Source organism: Oncorhynchus kisutch, linkage group LG23 (genome assembly GCF_002021735.2).
Source record: "Oncorhynchus kisutch isolate 150728-3 linkage group LG23, Okis_V2, whole genome shotgun sequence".
Classification (NCBI taxonomy): Eukaryota; Metazoa; Chordata; class Actinopteri; order Salmoniformes; family Salmonidae; genus Oncorhynchus; species Oncorhynchus kisutch.
Window position 1 is genome coordinate 11,532,165 of NC_034196.2, and position 21,845 is coordinate 11,554,009.

The following is a 21,845-nucleotide window of genomic DNA, read 5'->3' on the forward strand; positions in this document are numbered from 1 at the left end:
TTCAGATTGGTTGGGTTAAATGCAGAAGACACATTTCGCTTGAAGGCATTCAGTTGTAAAACTAATGAGGTATCTCGCTTTCCCTATACAGTGAACTCAACAAAGGAAAGCACTGTCATGAATCGATGTACTCTGACCTCTTGTGGAACACCTGTAGCACTGCATTAGCTTGTCAATGACAGTGGTTCTGACTCACTTTTCAGAGGTTACTCTGAAAATGCATGTATGCTGATATCTAGTGCCCTCGCTCAGATGTAAAGAAATATATAGTTTGTCCTACAAGCATTAAGCAACATGTTCTCAGGTGGATTATTCATAAAAGATCATTCAAGCAGAAAATGATGTGTACAAAGCAAGTCTCCCCTCAGCAGTGGCCCGCAAACAGCCAGAGAAAAGTATGCATAGAGAAAGTAGTAGATAGAAGATGAGTGGAGTTGGAGTTAGAGGTCGTCAGCAGGCTGGTGGGCCCGGAGAGAGGCAGGGGGCGAGCAGAGCCCTAGTGACATCTCCAAACATGTCAGCACAGTGGGGTGGACAACACATCTCACCCTGCCCTCTGCACCCGATCACAAGATCAACAAGGACAAAGCTGTTTTCCCTCGACCCACACACCACCCTTTCAGCCCCAACCGAGACAAACTGCAGCTGGATAGGGGGGAACTGTTCCGCAGGTGTCCTCTGCTAAGGATCCTTTCATATTTCTATATTTGATACTCATCCTTTGGACCTGAACCTGCCCTTGAGTCATTCAGTCATGGTCGCTCCAGTGTTCTCCATACTGGGATACATCTACTCTCTTAGCCTCCTGCCCCTGCTACTGCCTGGTAGGAGCCAGGGCAGTCCCATCATGTCCCCTGAGGAGCCTCGACGGGGCCCTGGGGCCAGGGGTCTGGTGGATACATCCATGTTGGAGCAGGATCAGGATGTAGAGCTGGACATGCAGGACTCTCTGGGTCAGTTTCTGTCTACGTTGAACCTCACAGAGCTGGAGGCCCGGGCAAGGCCCCGTGCCACCCGTAAAGAGCCACCAGAATACATGCTGGAACTGTACAACCGCTTTGCCAACGATCACACAGCGGTGCCCTCTGCCAACATAGTGCGTAGTTTCAAGAATGAAGGTAGAACACTTACTTCTATTTGTCTGAAGACATTTTTTATTTTTGTTTGACATTTTCTTATTTTTATCATCCTGAAAATGTATCTTTTGATATTATTAATTGTTAATTGAGCTAACATGAAAAGCCACTCAAATTAGTTTAGTTTAATTTGAGAATGATAGCATTATACAATATATTGACTAATACAATTTAGTATGTCAAAGGGTAAACACAGCTGTTTGTTTTCTTTTAGAGGAGTTCATATTTGACTGTAACTGTAAACCACTTTTTGTTTTGGGCTCAGGTTAACTGAGATTGACTTTAAAGCAGGTTTTATGAACTGTAGCCCTAAATTGACAAGAATAAAACATTTGATTTGCCCTTAAAGAAACTTTTATTGAATTGAAATTGGTTTAACAGTTGCTTATTATTTCCTCTTCTTGAAGTCAGATGATATGATTGCAATAAAATTTAACCATTAACAAAAGAGCTAAAATGAAACCCTTATTATTGATGCATTATTTCATTTCAAATTGATTAAATCCAATTGAAGTCTAAACCCAATTCAGACCTTCATTGATATTTTAATTCCAGATTCCTCCCCCTACAGTGTGACGGTCGGGGGCGTGAGGAGACACCCCCTGCTGTTCAACATCTCCATCCCCCACCACGAGCACATCCTCACCGCCGAGCTTCGCCTTTACACCCTGGTCCAGAAGGACCGCAGACACTATGCCGGCCTTGAACGCAAGGTGACCGTTTACAAGATACACGAGGGGGGGCACTGGAGGAAAGAAGAGGGGAGAGACAGAAGAAGGAATGAGCAGGAGACAGACGAAATTGAGGAAATGGAGGAGCTGGCAACACGGCACGTCTATGGTAAAGACGATGTCTGGGTCACCTTCGACCTGACCAATCAGGTCAACCTTTGGCGGAAGGCAGAGAGCTCCACCCACCGACTGGAGGTCCACATTGCAAGTCTGAGGTACAAAGGTGGGAAGACCCGCCAGGAAGTCAGAAAAGAGGCTGGAAAGAAAGAGTTGGTCGATGTGTATGTTGACATGGGCTTGGATGAGAAACACAAGCCAGTGGTGATTGTCTTCTCAGATGATCAAAGCAGAGACCATCGTGAGGAGGACAAGGGGGAGCTCAACCGGATGATGGAACATGAGAACGATGTGCCGGCTGACCTGGAGCTGAGTCCACACGGGAACCGGGGGGACCAGGCTGGGAGCGATGCTAGGAACACGGATGGAGTGGAACTGGATGAGGAGACTCTCATGCAACTGCACTCCAACCTCTATTACGACACTCCTCCCCGAATCCGCCGCAACGCCAAGGGTGATCCCTGTAAGAAGATCCCTCTCTATGTGGAGTTTAAGGACATTGGCTGGGATACCTGGGTCATACAGCCCATGGGCTATGAAGCCTACGAGTGCAATGGTGTATGCAGCTACCCTATGACCTCTGAGGTCTCGCCTACCAAGCATGCCATTGTCCAGACTCGGTTGAGCAGTAAGATTCCACAGAAGGTGTCACCAGCCTGCTGTGTTCCCACCAAGCTAGAGCCCATCTCACTCCTTTACGAGGATGGAGGAGTGGTCACCTACATGCACAAGTACGAGGGAATGGTGGTGGCAGAGTGCGGCTGTAGATAGTCATAGAACTGACTAAAGGTGCAGGAGAGAATTATAGAGACTTTGGATTAGCATAGACTGAGTGGTCCTCAGTTTCACTATCAAAGAAGAAATCCAGATCAAAAGTGCCGATTTGAAAATAACACATCCATTTCCACAAGCATCAAGGATACTTGCTTTGTGCGCTAGTAACTGATATATAGTAGGGCATGAATAATTTATATTTACAGTATCTAATGAACACGCAGCTTCAACTACATTTTAAGATAAAGATAAACAGGGAGGAGTAAATAGAAAGATGACAGAGCAAAAGGGTGCATTATATGATGGAAATTTGTCATTTGTGAAAGTACATTTGTTAGTATATGGAGATGATATAAAATGCTATTTTACAATGCCAGCAATATAATGTGATTTTGTAAAAACAAAAGAGAAACACAAAAAAGATTTGAATGTGAATATTATGCTGTTCTTTGTAGTTTGTATATGTTTGTCATCTTACATTTGACTTTAATCGTGACGATTTGTTGGTATGTACTGTCAGATATGCACAAAACTCTCTTGGTTTAAATGACAGAAAAACAGAACAGATCACTCCTGCATGCCCAGTATATATACATGCTGTTACATAAATATAACCGTATATTCTACATGCAAAGACAGATGCTCATTCTAAAAGAGCGCAGGCTGAATGGTGTTTGATATTTCAAATATGAGTGCTTCCATGATGGACTAGATGTCATAAAATGTGAAATGAAATGTATTATAGAAACACATGTGTTCCAGAAATGTATTATGGGAATGCAACTTTGTTTGAGGTCGTCTTTTACCAAGGCCTGTGGACAAGCCAAGAATACATGTTCACTACAGAAGTTAATCTTGCATAGATTTGAATGGAGTGGCATTGTGCAAAATGGTATTGATCAATGCAACTGCCATATGAAAAACCTTTCAAGAATGGCATTGCTCCAAAGGTTTTGATATTTATTTTCGGTAATACCAATTACCCTACCGAAGACATTCTTTAAAAAAGTATACTCGGTCATAACATACTTTATAGGGGCTAATAAATTCATAGAATAAAAAGGTAGGTTTTACATCTACCTAAGTCTAAGGGTTGTTTTTAACCTTCCAGACTTGGAATATTGTATTAACTCGCAAAGCAAGGCTTTTACTTGCCGCATATAGTTAAATGCACTAAAGAGGAACAATGGGTGCATATTGAAGATGAGCATGCTTATCCCCAGAATCTGTTTACTTGTCTATTTTCTAAGGATAAAGCTAAGAACATTAACAACTTCATAGTTAAGAACACTATAACAATATGGAAGGAAATGAACATTATGGAATAATCGTGGATAGCTTTTCTGAATTCACTGATAAATTGGTCCACATGGAAAACCAAAGGCATATAAACCGGAAATGACTTGGTAACAGGAAAACATTTATTTCCATGAGAGAATTAAAAAAGTAATTTTGGACTGACCAATGTATAGTTTCAAATACATGCAATTTAAAAGCTATATATCACAAAATGTCGATTTGAAATATTTTGGACATCAGAGCAACCTTGAATATAGAATGTTATTATAGAATAGACAAATTTCACAAATTCCACAGCATAACGGCAGAGTCAGGTCTGAAGTGTAAAACTAACAATGATTCAATAATCCATTCTGTCTGGGTTATGCTATAATGTCCAGAAATTGTGAGCGGAGCTAGAAAGTTGGGTGTCTGAAGTACTTTTAATCTGCTGCATATTTCAAGACATGGCATATGGAGGTGTATTGAGATACCCAATGGCCTGGACGATTCTCCTCTCATCACTCATCTTGAATTTTATTAAATAAAAAACTTGTAAATCAATTACTCCGCCATCATTAACACAATGGAAAAATCAAATGATTTATTATGGAAATATTGAAATAGCAAGGGCAAACGAGAAAAGTGAATTGGTACAATTTAAGGCCATGTGGCAACAATAACGCAGGCACTAGGGATGGAGATGTGAGCATGTGGGTCTGGGCAGTAGAGATTTAGTCGTTGTTTGTGTACATCTGTAAGTGGTTGTTTGTATTCGGTATAAAAATATATATTTTTTTTAATTAAAAAATATATATTTAAACCTTTCAAGAGGAGTGTCATATCAGGTCAGAGAATGTGAAATCAAAGGGTGAACAATTTAGAAGGTGTTATGGCTTTTTCATTTTTTCATTTTTTATTGCAGATGACTTTATGTCTCTGCAAAATGTCATACCTCTACATTTGGAGAAAGCAGAAGCAAAAAGGTACAGATGATGTACAAAGCCTTAGATTAAGTTTGCCAGAAAAAAGTTATTTTTCCTGAATATATAATATACTGTCCATGTCCATGGAACCAAATGAATGTTTTAAATAATTTCTGCCCACTTATTATTGGGCTAATCTATCTGCCTCAGTCCGACTCACACCCTCTACCACCCCACCATCACACATCCTTCTAGAGCCACATGCAATGCAAGCATTGGTGATAAGGAGGTGTTAGGGCCTGGAGACGTGTAGACCATCACTCAGGATGAGAAACCATTCCAAGTGGAGAGCAGTAGGGAGAGTGTGCTGTCAGATTCCTGGGCCCCAACACCAACAATCTCTATGGAACATTCAATACACCCCCCAGCCAGCCTCTGTTTACTGGCCAGTCTCTCTCTATTCACCACTGCCTGGCCCCAAACACTCCCACTTCCCTTCTCTGGCATGGATACTCTGGGGCCCTTATCATGGCGTTGCCTGCAGTACAGATAGAAAAAAAACATGTCACATCACCACTCCTCTTCTGCTGTCAGCAGACTGAAGAGAGACAACCTCTATGGAATCACCCTGAACTTTTAAACCAACTGGACTTGGTTCTCAGTCAAGATTTGCTTTTCACTGCCATGCATTTGTTAATCAAAACTATACTGTATACTGTACCTAATATCTATTGAGTTGTTACAGATATTATTTCAGAGTATTTATTCATGACTTGAAAGGTGATGGTTATTTATTTAGTAAATTTGATGTGCATGTGAAAGTTCAGTAGACTTATTGCATCCTGTGGAAATTAATTATTTTGAGGAAAAATAAACTTTATTTGTTTTGCAGCACGAAGACACGGTTGGCATATGGTGTTGTTGAATGAAATGCCAGATGAAATCTCCAGAATGTTGGATAAGCACATAGGTATATGGTACATTTACTTGGAAACTAATTACACTTGTAGGTTATAAACCAGGAGCAGAGATTGACTCATGAAGGCACATCTTGGTTACTCAGACCTAATTTATGGGACTTATGAACACTTCTACATGAGTTTGTAGGACATGAGTTTGTAGGACAGCTGCAGGTGAAAATTACATTAATATTGTATAAATGACATGTGTTTGTCATGAATGGAAAACAGAATGAACACCGATAAGAAATCAAAACGGAACTAGGGCCATGCTTTTTGCTGCCCAGCCTGGTTCTCTGAACTCACAGAACATGCTCCCCCTGCTGACATGAGTAGAACTGGAGCAATGCACCCCATTGCACATTTGCACTGGAGTCGCGAGGGCGTTGCAGGGAGAGAGGGAATTGTTTATTTTCGTAGCTAGCGCTTTAGCATTGTTTGCCAGTCAGTATATTTAAACCATTGTTTGTCTTGTTTCGCCACTGGCACAATTGAGAAACATCAAAGAGTCGCAGCATATCTCAGAATGAGAAGATAGTCAAGTATTGGCTCGAACTTCGATTCAAAGAACACTGGTTTTGTTGTCGGCGAGCAAGCTAACTAGTTCAACGATAATAACATTTTAGGTTTGCTACGAGAAAGTATTAGCATTTTTTTTTTTGAAATGGTAATTTCAGCTACACTGACTATTAGCTACAACTTATCCACACGGGGCACGTCGTTTTTTGATTTTAAGCGAGCCTACTATTGTAGCTAGCTAGCTAGCGTATTATGCTGTTACATATGTAAACGTTAACCATAGCTATTTAGCCAGTAAGCTGGGTATTTGCGTTAGCTAACGTTAAAACGAGGAATTTTATGCAAAATAGTTAGCTTTTGTAAGTAATATTTTTGAAACTACCTAGCTAAGATTGTGTAGGAAAGTAGCTAGCTAAGTTTGTGGTGCTAACGTTTGCTTGCTAGCTAACTAAACATGGTGGCATTATTAATTTGCTGCCAGTCAATGCTTCTATGCATTGATAGTACGGTAGTGCTCTAACGTTATTTTCTTGCTCCCTCACTGCAGTCTGTCCTGTACACCCCACCTGTAGAGTGAAGGGGACACATTCCATTCTAACCCAGGCAAAGGGTTTCAGAAAATGTGTTTTTGACTCATTGATCTGGAGTGACGACTGAACTGGAAGCCTCCTTAAGATTGAACTCCGCAAGTTATAGAGACTGGAACGGTGAGCAAGATGTCGATCACAAACACCCCCACAAGCAATGACGCTTGTCTGAGCATCGTGCACAGCCTGATGTGCCACAGACAGGGTGGAGAGAGCGAGACCTTCGCCAAGCGAGCCATTGAGAGCCTTGTTAAGAAACTGAAGGAGAAGAAAGATGAGCTAGATTCTTTAATCACAGCCATCACCACCAACGGAGCTCACCCCAGCAAGTGTGTCACCATACAGCGCACCCTGGATGGACGCCTGCAGGTAATGGGGTAGCTTGGTCATTCATTAGGGCATCCCGAAGTAAAACATTTTGCAACTTAAAATGAAAAAGAGCGTTTCTTATTGGACAAGTTCTGATCGTCCCTCCCTGTTTCAGTCCCTTTGGTGCCTAATGAATTCCACCTTGGTGATAGAGAGGAGATAGTACAGCAGTCCTGTAATGCAAGTGTAATATTTTCATAACTCTTGTCTCCTCATCTCTGCTCAGGTTGCGGGGCGTAAAGGCTTCCCCCATGTGATCTATGCAAGACTGTGGCGGTGGCCTGACCTGCACAAAAATGAACTGAAGCATGTGAAATACTGCCAGTTTGCTTTTGACCTCAAAGCTGACAATGTGTGTGTTAACCCATACCACTACGAGAGGGTGGTATCGCCAGGGATTGGTGAGTGGGATTTATTTTCTCCTCTCTTGAATACTGTTGTTTAGCCCCTCTGACTTTTCCTTTGAATTCTAAGTTGGATCTCATTTGTGTCCTTCTACTTCTCTTCACAGACCTTTCAGGACTGACTCTTTCAAGCTCAGGTAAGGGAGACTCTCGCTCTGTACTAGTAATTTGCAGTTCACAATGGAGGATTAAAGTGAAGTTCCCCAAAACCTCAACCCTCTCGCCCTACCAGGCACACTCATGGTCAAAGATGAGTATGAATTTGAGAACCAGCCATCTCACTCCGGCGCGGACAGCCACCATCAGACCATCCAGCACCAACCCTCCAGACCGGGGGGTCCCCAGGAGTTCAGCAGCCCGGCCCTGCTCCCTTCCCCCGAGGGCAGCAGCTCAGCCTCCACCTCTGCCTTCTCCAGCCTCGCTGCTGGAGCTTCAAGTGAGACACTGTGTTGTGTTTAACCCTCCCCTGTCTTGTAGTTCATTACTCCCTTTAAATGTAAAGTTTCATTTTGTAGTGAATAAGCTTCTGACATAAATACAGGACACAGTGGATCCCTCGTACCCCAAGTCAAGGTCATGCTGAGAAGTTTTTCAGATGTGTCATTCCTGATCACTTTTGTTTGTGTGTGTGTGTCTGTATCGTGGTGTATGTATGCGTGTTTGTGTTTGGCTGTGTGTGCTTATTGTTTTCCATACCCACCCACCCTGGCCTGTCCTGCTTCTGTCCCTATAGCCCAGTCCAGTAGCCTTCTGTCAGGGAGCCATATCAGTGAAGGTCTGCGGCAGCTATCCTCAGGGCCAGGCCCAGCACAGGGACAGAGCTCACAGCAGAACGGCTATCCCCTGGCACAAAGTGCCACATACCATCACAGTAAGCACCCACACTCAGCCCTCCAAATTTAATACAATACCAGATACAATACTTTTCTTTAATGAATCTGACAGGAAGGATATACTGCTTCCCCAAGACCAGGCCCAAATTCCCATCATTCGTGTCAAGAAAAGATGGAAATACAGGGGGCAGAGGTCGGGGTGCCTTGTGAGAATTCGTTGGCAAGTGGGTAAACTGCCTTTACCATCTGTTCTATTGGCCAACGTGCAATCACTGGAAAATAAACTGGAGGATCTATGATTGAGACTATCCTACCAACGGGACATGAAAACTGTAATATCTTATGTTTCACCAAGTTGTGGCTGAACGACGTCTTGGCTAATATAGAGCTGGCTGGGTTTTCCGTGCATCGGCAGGACAGAGCAGCCACGTCTGGTAAGACAAGGGGTGGGGGGGTCTATTTGTCAATAACAGCTGGTGCATGATGTCTAATATTAAAGAAGTCTTGGAGGTATTGCTCGTCTGAGGAATTGTACCTCATGATGAGCTGTAGACCACACTTATCTACTAAGAGTTTAAATTTATATTATTCATAGCTGTCTATTTACCACCACAAAACCGATACTGGCACTAAGACCGCACTCAACGAGCTGTATAAGGCCATAAGTAAACAAGAAAATGCACCGGGGACTTTAATGCAGGCAGACTTACCTAATTTCTACCAGCATGTGCAACCAGAGGAAAATAAACTCTAGAACACCTTTACTTCACACACAGAGATGCATACAAAGCTCTCCCTCACCCTCGTCAGATGTGGCAAGGCTTGCAAAGTATTACGGATCACAAAGGGAAACCCAGCCGCGAGCTGCCCAGCGAAGCAAGCCTACCAGATGAGCTAAATGCCTTTTATGCTCGCTTCGAGGCAAGCATGCATGAGAGCACCAGCTGTTCCGGACGAATGTGTGATAACGCACTCCATAGTCGATGTGAGCAAGACCTTTAAACAAGTCAACATTCACAAGGCCATGGGGCCAGACGGATTACCAGGATGTGTATACAGAGGGGACCAACTGGCAAGTGTCTTCACTGACATTTTCAACCTCTTCCTGACCGAGTCTGTAATACCTACATGTTTCAAGCAGACCACCATAGTCCCTGTGCCCAAGAAAACAAAGGTAACTTGCCTAAATAACTACTGCCCTGTAGCACTCACGTCGGGAGCCATGAAGTGCTTTGAAATGCTGGTCATGGCTCATATCAACACAATCATCCCAGAAACCCTAGACCCACTGCAAAAGGCATCCACAGATGCCGCAATCGCCATCGCACTCCACATTGCCCTTTCCCAATTGGACAAAATGAACACCAATGTGAGAATGCTGTTCATTAACAGCTCAGCGTTCAACACCATAGTGCCCTCAAAGCTCATCACTAAGCTAATGATCCTGGGACTAAACACCTTCTGAAACTCGATCATGAACTTCCTGGTGGGCCGTCCCCAGGTGGTAAGGGTAGGCGGCAATGCCTGCCACACTGATCCTCAACACCGGGGCCCATCCTGTACTCCCTGTTCACCCACGACTGCGTGGCCAAGCACGACTCCAACGCCATCATTAAGTTCGCTGACGACACAACAGTTGGTGGAAAAATATATTGGCTGTATAGCACACCCCCCGTGTCTTTTTGCTTAAATTAAATATGTTACGATGTGTATTTGGGGCATCACTTGTTTTAACGATGCATTGTTCCTACAACGGCCGAAGATGTAACGTGCATTTCCCAAAACACCATGCAGAGAACGTTCTTTAAGTGCGTTGTTAGATACTTAGAGGATAGAAAATAAAACCATCACTGCTCTCAGATCAGCTTTATTCATTCAAATCTTACCTTTTAAGATTATAATTGCTTCACAATAATGATGACGGAGCAGTTTCTAGAGCGTTATCACCTATGGCTGTAAATATCAAGGTGGCTTATTATTCAAGGCTACCCAACAAATATTTTGAGGCAAGAAATTTGACAGTAGCCTATTGGCACAATAGTGCTCAATTGATTGAACATGAAAGTGATTGAAATATATAAAAATATATTATAGGCCCGTGTAGCCTAAATATATTTGAATGCAGTCATCTCGGTTTTCATTTGAAGCATCTAGTCATCCTTCACTTTTTTTGTAACCATTGTAAAGACTTTGGTGACTTTGTAGTCAACCCTGTTCAGAAGTTAACAGCCTTCACAGTCAGACAAACCTCTTGATTTTATGTTTAGCGGAGATCTTTATCTAACGACGCACTTAGCTGGTCTATGAGTGGTCTGAGGCAGTCGATAAATAACAACCAGTTACGCTGGTTTTGGGAAACACCACAGAGATTTAATGATGCTGCTACTAAGGTTCTAATGATGAACTTAGCCATAAGATGTTTTTGGGAAACCGGGCCCAGGGGTGCGTTCAGTTTGCTTGAACGTTTACTATGTTGCGGAACGGTTTGTGCTGAACGACACGTTTCCCCAAACCGTTCTTGCACGTTCTACAACCGACTTTGAGGTACGTTTGCTCCCGTTTGGTGGGCGTGGCTTGAGGCAATAAGTGATGTATTTAAAGGGCAGTGGCCACGCTGACGGCGTTCCACAACCCAACTCCTCCCAGTTTTTCAACTGGTCGTTCAGTACAGCATCGTTTCCATTCAATTGAATATGCCAGAACGTAAACAAGTACTGAACGCAGCCCAGGTCCATCACACTGTCTGGAGGTTCTGGCTCTATGATTGGATAGAGCGCACAGCTGAGCACAGTCAGCACAGATGCTTCTCTCATGTTAGTGTGCACTGAGAAAGTGGGCATGATCATAATCCATATCCCCAACTCTCCAGTAAGTCGTGACGAATTGATTTACAAAACTCAGTACGAGTCTGACTTTGTACAAGACTGAATTTAGGACAAAAATGAGCATATTTCCACTTTGTAGTCAATTTTGACACAAACGTGTCTTTCTGACTTGTATTGATGCCCCACAGGCCATTTAAAACCAGAGAAGTTGATTCTAAGGGCAAGTTGACCTTTAAAGGGAGTGGGCACCTGCCTTCATCAGCCTAAATATAACTCTCACTGCCTATGCTATTAGCAATTACAGAAATGACCTGCACTTACAAGCAACCATTACAGGTAGCACTCACATTCATCCGCCCTCCATATACCATAACAGCCTTCATATTTCCTCCCTGCTGCTTTTCACAGTAACCCTATTAACTTCTCAGAACCTGGACGTTCTCAACATTTTTCTTCTCTCAAAAAAGCTTTTCAGCATTACCACATTGCATCTCCAGCGGGTTCATTCCTCCTCGGTCAGTTATAGAATTCCTCTCACCACTGTGACTGTAACCTATGTATGTGTCGAGTGTGATTTTGAGTTGTGGTTAGTTCAAAGCTAGGTCTTTTCTTGCTATATTGATGGTCTGACGCAACGGGTGATTGTTCTGCTTTCAGGTGCCACCTCGGGCTGGCTGAGAAACGGGAACTTCTCCCCCTCAGTGCCTCACCACCAGAATGGGCACCTGCAGCACCACCAACCCATGCCCAACACCCCACACTACTGTGAGTGGCTGTGTTGGCCCCCTCTCTGGGTATACAGCTAGTGGTGCTGCCGCCAACATCTGAGCCTAACATATGTTGTCTCCCACAAAGCAACAAGCTAACATTGATTTCATGTAACAAAGATTATGGTCTTGTGAAATGAGAGCTATTTTCCAGAAATTATGTGAATTTGTAATTATGCCATTCAACATACATTTTTTGTTCATTTAGCACGAGCAGTACAAACAGCACCATTCTCTGGATTGTTGTCTTATTTACCTCCCATTCTCTTCCAGGGCTCTCGCATAATGAGATTGCATTCCAGACCCCCATATCCAATCACCCTGGTGAGTCTGTGTGCAATGTTATTCAGAGAGTATGTGTCCCCATCTGATCCGGCATGAGGTGTGAAATACAGTGCCTTCAGAAAGTATTCATACCCCTTGACTTATTCCACATTTTGTGGTGTTACAGCCTACATTTAAAATGGATTACATTTAGATGTTTTTCACTGGCCTACACACACCACCTCATAATGTCATAGTGGAATTATGTTTTTACATTATTTATTTTTTTAAACCAATTTTAAGCTGAAATGTCTTGAGTCGATAAGTATTCAACCCCTTTGTTATGGCAAGCTTAACATTCAGGAGTACAAATGTGCATAACAAGTCACATAATAAGTTGCATGGACTCACTCTGTGTGCAATAGTGTTTAACATTATTTTTTTAATGGCTACCTCATCTCTACTCCACACATACAATTTTCTGTAAGGTCCCTCAGTTGAGCAGTGAATTTCAAGCACAACCACAAAGACCAGGGAGGTTTTCCAATGGTTTGCAAAGATGGGCACCTATTGGTAGATGGGTAAAAAAGAAGCAGACATTGAATATCCCTTTGAGTATTGTGCAGTTATTAATTACATTTTGGATGGTGTCAATAAACTTAGTTACTACAAAGATACAAGCAGCCTTCCTAACTCAGTTGCCGGAGAGGAAGGAAACCGCTCTAACCATGAGGCCAGTGGTGATTTTAAAACCGTTAGAGTTTAATGGTTGTGATAGGAGAAAACTGAGGATGGATCAACAGCATTGTAGTTATTTTGCAATGCTAACAAATGACAGAGTGAAAAGAAGGAACCCTGTACAGAATAAAAATATTCCAAAAGATGCATCCTGTTTGCGACAAGGCACTAAAGTAATAATGCAAAAAATGTGGCAAAGAAATTTAATTATTTGTCCTGAATACAAGGTGTTATATTTGGGGCAAACACAACACATCACCTAGTACCACTCTTCATATTTTCAAGCATGGTGGTTACTGCATTATGTTATGGGTATGCTTCTCATTGGCAAGGACTATACACTGGAGTTGCTGCTTACAAAGACGACATTGAATGTAGCCTAGTTACAAATTTGACTTGAATAGGCTTGGAAATCTATGGCAAGACTTGAAAATGGCTGTCTAGTAATAATCAACAACCAACTTGATAGAGCTTGAAGAATTTATTTGAAGAATAATGGGCAAATATTGTACAATCCAGGTGTGCAAAGCTCGTAGAGAGTTACCCAGAACGACTTACAGCTGCCGAAGGTGATTCTAACACTCGGGGTTGAATACTTATCTAATGAAGATTAAGTGCTTTTATTTTCCATACATAAACAAATAAAAATACAATTCTACTTTGACATGAGTATCTTATGTAAATCGTTGACAAAAAAGACCATTAAATCCATTTCAATCTTACTTTGTAATAGCACAATATGGACATAATCAAGATGTATAAATACTTTCTGAAGGGATTGTAGACGGTATAGAGACCGAGACCAATTGATGGTGGTTCTTTCATTCTGTTCCAGCACCTGACTACTGGTGTTCCATTGCCTACTTTGAAATGGATGTTCAGGTTGGGGAGACGTTCAAGGTTCCGGCCAGCTGCCCCACGGTGACTGTGGACGGGTATGTGGATCCCTCGGGAGGAGACCGCTTCTGCCTGGGTCAGCTCAGCAATGTCCACAGGACAGAGGCAATCGAGAGAGCCAGGTACAAAAAAAAAAAAAGGAAGGATTTAATGTCTTTGCGAAATGAAATGGCTAAGTAGAGTGCCTTCCACTCCCTTCAGTTTTTTATATAATTCATATTTTTGGAAGAGTATTAGTGTACCATAGCAATATAAAGTATTTTTTTTAGGCAGATAAAATATCTTGTCATACTGTCTCTCTGTTTGCTTCTCTTCTTCCCTTCTTTCTTCCTGGCTCTATAGACTTCACATTGGTAAAGGGGTGCAGTTGGAGTGTAAAGGGGAAGGGGACGTGTGGGTGCGTTGCCTTAGCGATCATGCAGTGTTTGTGCAGAGTTATTACTTGGACAGGGAGGCAGGACGTGCTCCTGGAGATGCAGTGCACAAGATCTACCCCAGCGCCTACATCAAGGTGAGATATTATATTTTTTATTGTATTCCATTGAGCTTTTATTTTGTACTTTTTTTATTATTTGAATTACTTCTCTTCTTATTTTTGTCGTATAGTTGAGAGGGTTACCTGCAAGTGAATATGTCATTGTACTGTGTACACACTATGCGTATTCTGTGCATATGACAAATATATTTGATATCACAGCCCACAGACTCACTGCTGAGGAATGGCACCCCTAAGTAAACAAGGACATGTTTTCTGATCTGTATTATTTACATGCATTGTGTCTCAGTGGTTATTTGACTGCTATGGAAGGTTGATTGTTCTCAAAACGGGTTAAAATCCTTACGTTTTAGACCGTTGAACCTTTGGATGAGCACAGTTATTCAAATATCTGAACTGACTTTAGTATTCATTTTTGAGAAGATAAATATAAGGCCAGTTTTAAAAGTTAAAAAGCTAAATTCGATTATCCACGTGACATTGTTACATACAAGGATATACCATGACATTTGATGTAATAAACAACAAATGTTTGAATGTAGTTCTTATGACATGCACGCTCAGTAGCTTACATATATATTTATATTTTTGTCGGCCAATCGAAGCGGGACTTTATTCATTTAAAGGCTACATTTCTAGCAAGTGAATTGATGAGATATTTAATCAATGCAAGATGGAATCAAAATGACAGAATTAAAAGTTAACTAATGAGGAGGAGTAGGCAAACAGGTAGGTTGTTTAATCTGAATGGGTGTTATGTGTAAACAAGGACAGGGAGAAAGCACAACAAAATATAGCACCAATTAGCCTAGCTGGCTTCTTTTATCCAGTGTTTCCCAACTCCAGTCCTCAAGTACCTCCAACACAAGGTTTCCGTTAGGGTAAAAAAAAAAAAAAATAGAAAAGCCGTTAAATATTTTGCACCCGCGACAGACGGCTATATTGTTCTGCTAATACAGGACTAGTAAAGGCCCAGTGCATTATTTTTATATCAAAAACTGATTATTTAGGGGGTGCTGTCTGTCTCATGAAACCGCTTGCATGGGCGGTGCCCTTTTGACAACTGTGTTTTCCCGCTAATTGCATTATGGATCAAACATTTGCACATGGTCTAATGCCTTGTGCGCATTGCTGTGCTTATAATGTGAAGAATAGTTCAGCAACATTTGAAGCTAAACTTTCTGATCTGTTGCATCGGACTCATTTGCTTTTTAATTTTTTATTTTTTTTGCCTAGGCCTACTGATTGTATGAATTTGGCATCTATCTTCCCACAACTGTCCCAGAGTCTGTTTGGAATAGTCCTATTTCTACCTCGACAAGCTGACCAATAGAATAGATCATATCTAAAAACCAACTTCTTACTGAATTCTACACATCAGAATTCGGTAAGGACTGCACATTGTTGCATCCTCGACTTGCATGTTCTGTTAATACGAATTGCCATAATCTACATGGGATTTCTGTCATTCTGAGCACCGCGGGTGGACACCCTAAAGGTTACGCACCCAATGCATAAGGGTCCGGCAGATTTCTCTAATGTCCGGTAAATTAAAATGGAAAACTTGCATCTACAGTACACATTTTTATTGAAGCTGTGGACAAGCACATCTGATTCAACTTGTCAACTAATCATCAAGCCATTTGATTAATTAAATCGGGTATGTTTGCCCTGGGGCTGCGACAAACATGTGTGCTGTTGTGGGTGGTACTGGAGTTGGGAAACACTGCTGTAATCGATGCAGTCGAGACTTGCAGTCAAGACCAGCACTATCAGATGGGATGATAAATAACCTATGGTAGCTAGAAGTTTTCTAACTAGCATGAGTCGGCTTTGATACATTCTACATCTCTCTCTGCTTGCCCTGCACTCCTGCGTCCCAAACACACCGGCCCCTCCCCCTGTTGCAACAGCAGAGTGCCACCACTTGTCCCTCGCGCAGCAATAAGTGCTCAGGTTAAAGAAAATAAGTACAAAAAAAACTATGTATTTCGACTATCCGGATATCAAATTTCATAATATATTATTTGAATAGTGAAATTATTTCAGTTGCCCATCTCTAGTTGAACCCCTCTTATTTATTTGATTTATTTAACCTTTATTTAACCAGGTAGTTGAGAACAAGTTCTCATTTACAATGGCGACCTGGCCAAGATAAAGCAAAGCAGTGCGACACAAACAACAACAGAGTTATACATGGAATAAACAAACATACAGTCAATAATACAATAGAAAAAGTCTATATACAGTGTGTGCAAATGAGGTAGGATAAGGGAGGTAAGGCAATAAATAGGCCATAGTGGCAAAATAGTTAAAATATAGCAATTAAACACTGGAGTGATAGATGTGCAGAAGATGAGTGTGCAAGTAGAGATACTGGGGTGCAAAGGAGCAAAATAAATTAAATAACAGTATGGGGATGAGGTAGTTGGATGGGCTATTTACAGATGGACTATGTACAGGTGCAGTGATCTGTGAGCTGCTCTGACAGTTGGTGCTTAAAGCTAGTGAGGGAGATATGAGTCTCAAACTTCAGTGATTTTTGCAGTTCGTTCCAGTCATTGGCAGCAGAGAATTGGAAGGAAAGGCGGCTGAATGAGGAATTGTCTTTGGGGGTGACTAGGGAAATATACCTGCTAGAGCGCGTGCTACGGGTGGGTGCTGCTATGGTGACCAGTGAGCTGAGATAAGGCGGGGCTTTACCTAGCAAAGACTTATAGATGGCCTGGAGCCAGTGGGTTTGGTGACGAATATGAAGCGAGGGCCAGCCAACGAGAGCATACAGGTCGCAGTGGTGGGTAGTATATGGGGTTTTGGTGACAAAACGGATGGCACTGTGATAGACTACATCCAGTTTGCTGAGTAGTGTTGGAGGCTATTTTATAAATGACATCGCCGAAGTCGAGGATCAGTTTTACGAGGGTATGTTTGGCAGCATGAGTGAAGGATGCTTTGCTGCGATTCTAGATTTAATTTTGGATTGGAGATGCTTAATGTGACGCTGGAAGGAGAGTTTACAGTCTAACCAGACACCTAGGTATTTGTAGTTGTCCCCAAGTCAGAACCGTCCAGAGTAGTGATGCTGGATGGGCAGGCAGGTGTGGGCAGCGATCCGTTGAAGAGCATGCATTTAGTTATACTTGCATTTAAGAGCAGTTGGAGGCCACGGAAGGAGAGTTGTATGGCATTGAAGCTCGTCTGGAGGTTAGTTAACACAGTGTCCAAAGAAGGGCCAGAAGTATACAGAATGGTGTCTTCTGCGTAGAGGTGGATTAGAGAATCACCAGCCGCATATATTGATGTATACAGAGAATAGAGTCCGCCCGAGGATTGAACCCTGTGGTACCCACAGAGACTGCCAGTGGTCCGGACAACAGGCCATCCGATTTGACACACCGAACTCTGTCTGAGAAGTAGTTGGTGAACGAGGGGAGGCAGTCATTTGAGAAACCAAGGCTGTTGAGTCTGCCGATAAAAATGTGGTGATTGACAGAGTCGAAAGCCTTGGCCAGGTCGATGAATACAGCTGCACAGTATTGTCTCTTATCGATGGCGGTTATGATATCGTTTAGTACCTTGAGTGTGGCTGAGGTGCACCCATGACCAGCTCGGAAACCAGATTGCATAGCGGAGAAGGTACGGTTTGATTCGAAATATTCGGTGATCTGTTTGTTAACTTGGCTTTCGAAGACCTTAGAAAGGCAGGGTAGGATAGATATAGGTCTGTAGCAGTTTGGGTCTAGAGTGTCTCCCCCTTTTGAAGAGGGGGATGACCGCGGCAGCTTTCCAATCTTTGGGGATCTCAGACAATACAAAACAGAGGTAGAACAGGCTAGTAATAGGGGTTGCAACAATTTCAGCTGATAATTTTAGAGAGGGTCCAGACTGTCTAGCCCGGTGGATTTGTAGGGGTCCAGATTTTGCAGCTCTTTCAGAACATCCGCTATCTGGATTTGGGTGAAGGATAAATGGGGGATGCTTGGGCAAGTTGCTGTGGGGGGTGCAGGGCGTTGACCGGGATAGGGGTAAACAGGTGGAAAGCATGGCCAGCTGTAGAAAAATGCTTTTCGAAATTCTCAATTATTGTGGATTTATTGGTGGTGACAGTGTTTCCTAGCCTCAGTGCAGTGGGCAGCTGGGAGCTGCTCTTATTCTCCATGGACTTTAGTGTCCCAGAACTTTTTGGAGTTTGTGCTACAGGATGCACATTTCTGTTTGAAAGAGCTAGTCTTTGCTTTCCTAACTGCCTGTGTATATTGGTTCCTAACTTCCCTGAAAAGTTGTATATCGTGGGTGCTATTTGATGCTAATGCAGTACGCCACAGGATGTTTTTGTGCTGGTCAAGTGCAGTCAGGTCTGGAGTGAACCAAGAGATATCTGTTCCTGGTTCTACATTTTTTGAATGGGGCATGCTTATTTAAGATTGTGAGGAAATCACTTTTAAAGAATAACCAGGCATCTTCTACTGACTGAATGAGGTCAATATCCTTCCAGGATACCCGGGCCAGGTCAATTAGAAAGGCCTTCTCGCTGAAGTGTTTCAGGGAGAGTTTGACAGTGATGAGGGGTGGTTGTTTGACCGCAGACCCATTACGGACACAGGCAATGAGGTAGTGATCGCTGAGATCCTGGTTGAAGACAGCAGAGGTGTATTTGGAGGGCAGGTTGGTTAGGATGATATCTATGAGGGTGCCCGAGTTTACGGATTTGGGGTTGTACCTGGTAGGTTCATTGATAATTTGTGTGAGATTGAGGGCATCAAGCTTAAATTGTAGGATGGCTGGGGTGTTTAAGCATGTCCCAGTTTAGGTCACTTAACAGCACGAGGTCTGAAGATAGATGGTGGGCAATCAATTCACAGCTGGGGGCAGAAGGTGGTCTATAGCAAGCGACAATGGTGAGAGACTTGTTTCTGCAAAGGTGGATTTTTAAAAGTAGAAGCTCAGACCTGGATAGTAAAACAGAACTCCGCCCCCTTTGGCAGTTCTATCTTGTCGGAAAATGTGTGTAGTTTGCCCTATTGTGTGTAGTCCCTAACCCTCCCTGTGTGCTGTGCAGGTGTTTGACCTGCGCCAGTGCCACAGGCAGATGCAGCAGCAGGCAGCCACAGCACAGGCGGCAGCCGCAGCACAGGCAGCGGCAGTGGCTGGAAACATCCCCGGGCCTGGCTCTGTAGGAGGCATCGCCCCCGCCATCAGTGAGTCTCTCTCTTCAGACTATTCATCCTTTAACCTGTCTGCCAAGCAATATATCCATCTGTCTTGTCTCCGAGCATCTCAGGACCTTACAGAAATGGCTAAATGTGTGCACTGCCTTAGACATGTAACTCTATATAGGTAGTGAATCATTCTATCAAATATGTAGTACTACCCTCTAACTGGGCTCGAGTGGCGCAGCGGTCTAAGAGGTATCACTGCAGTACCTTGTTCGAATCCAGGATGCATCACAACCGGCCGTGATTGGGAGTCCCATAGGGCGGCGGACAATTGGCCCAGCAACATCCGGGTTTGGCCGTCATTGTAAATAAGAATTTGTTCTTAACTGACTTGCCTAGTTAAATAAATAAAAAATGTAACTATTGTTTGTAACCCTCTCCCTCCAGGTTTGTCTGCGGCGGCAGGTATAGGAGTGGACGACCTGCGCAGGCTGTGTATCCTGAGGATGAGCTTTGTGAAGGGCTGGGGGCCTGACTACCCCCGGCAGAGCATCAAGGAGACTCCGTGCTGGATTGAGATCCATCTCCACCGTGCCCTGCAGCTACTGGATGAGGTGCTGCATACCATGCCCATCGCTGACCCCCAGCCCCTGGACTGAGTTATAGAACGGCAACACTAACTCGACACATGCTGGACTGACTGACTGCCCATGCCGCGTAGGCTAGCCATTTTAACGCTGTCCGGGATGAGAGAGGGGTGTGAATTATTCATTTTTTTTCCTACCCACTGGCATCAAAGCCAGACAGGGTTCCTTCTCTGAAGATACCAGCTCATTAATCTGTTTTCTATTTGCCTCAGAATCAGGATATATAGTCGTTACTCATGGATGCTTTTCATTCTGTTCTATTCATATCATCCTGTTCATTGACTGACAGAAGGCCATGACATGACACTTTATATACTGTATTTGAGTTTCAATGCTGTTTTTTATGGCATATTAGCTTAATTAAGCACTTTATTGGTTTGCTTTTCATGTGCTTGTTTTCAGTATGTTAGCTTAATTAAGCACTTTATTGGTTTGCTTTTCATGTGCTTGTTTTCAGTATGTTAGCTTAATTAAGCACTTTATTGGTTTGCTTTTCATGTGCTTGTTTTCAGTATGTTAGCTTAATTAAGCACTTTATTGGTTTGCTTTTCATGTGCTTGTTTTCAGTATGTTTAGGTATGCAGTGTGAGGGGTAGTTTCCGCATACATTTCTTCTTAGAATATTCAGCTTTTGTAGCGATGAGTGGGATCCAGGCCAGATGGTTTTCACTTCAATAATGTTTTCAGATGCCTCAATGTCTAGACAGGTGTTCAGTTCATTAACATTTTTATCTCCACTTCATATTTCTGTAATCGTGACTTTGATGAATTGACTTGTGGTAACATTCCTTGGAGATATTGGAGGAAAGGAAGTCTGAAGCCATATTGATGCCAAATGAACCCATATGAAAGGAAACAGTTCAGAGCACAGTCGTGTGTCAGTATTGTGAAAGTTGTAAATAAATACATGTTTTTATGACCAGATCCTGCATTGAGAATATCAGCAATTGTGTGGGCCTGGACTACTTGTCACCGGGTTGTTCGAGCCGTGGTATGATGCAAAACTACTTGTTTACTGTTCTAATTATGTTGGTAACATGTTTATAATAGCAATGTGGCACTCCCTTTTTGGGCCTTATTGCTTAATTATATATTTTTCTGCCTTATGAGCATATGTTTTAAAGTTAGAAAATGATATATGTAGGCTAAGGACAGATGTGATCAAGTGCTTGTCCTTTACCTTCATAATTAATGGAAATAAAATGGTGTATAATTTGTTTGGTGTTCATTCTTTCGCTTGGTCTTAGGGAGAACCTTGCTGTGTGCTGTGGTGTATAAGAGGAAACACACAATCAGTCGAGTACTTCAGCAGGTGGCTGTCCTATTGCCTCTGACAAAAATATGTAGTGTAAATTTCCAGCCGATTCGACATCTTGCCTTACCACTGATTATACAGCAGTTCATCACCAATACTTTTATCTG

At 42.7% G+C, this 21,845-nt stretch overlaps 2 protein-coding genes across 8 annotated transcripts; both read left to right on the forward strand.

Annotated features, from left to right (window-relative positions):
• Positions 1-366: 366 nt before the first annotated feature.
• Positions 367-5,856, forward strand: bmp10l (bone morphogenetic protein 10, like). Its single transcript, XM_020457271.2, has 2 exons — positions 367-1,118; positions 1,692-5,856. Exons 1-2 carry the CDS (start codon positions 755-757, stop codon positions 2,753-2,755), a joined length of 1,428 nt encoding a protein of 475 aa, XP_020312860.1. The 5' UTR covers positions 367-754; the 3' UTR covers positions 2,756-5,856.
• smad4a (SMAD family member 4a) lies at positions 5,820-21,640 on the forward strand. 7 transcript variants are annotated; one of them, XM_020457269.2, is made up of 12 exons: positions 5,820-5,932; positions 6,988-7,396; positions 7,623-7,797; positions 7,908-7,937; positions 8,033-8,236; positions 8,534-8,671; positions 12,116-12,223; positions 12,499-12,549; positions 14,063-14,246; positions 14,467-14,635; positions 19,680-19,818; positions 20,224-21,640. In XM_020457269.2, exons 2-12 carry the CDS (start codon positions 7,157-7,159, stop codon positions 20,433-20,435), a joined length of 1,650 nt encoding a protein of 549 aa, XP_020312858.1. In that variant the 5' UTR covers positions 5,820-5,932; positions 6,988-7,156; the 3' UTR covers positions 20,436-21,640. The 7 variants fall into 7 exon arrangements, with proteins under 7 accessions (XP_020312858.1, XP_020312857.1, XP_020312856.1 ...); XM_020457268.2 differs by lacking the exon at positions 5,820-5,932 and adding an exon at positions 6,207-6,799; XM_020457267.2 differs by lacking the exon at positions 5,820-5,932 and adding an exon at positions 6,207-6,588.
• The last annotated feature ends 205 nt before the right edge of the window (positions 21,641-21,845 follow it).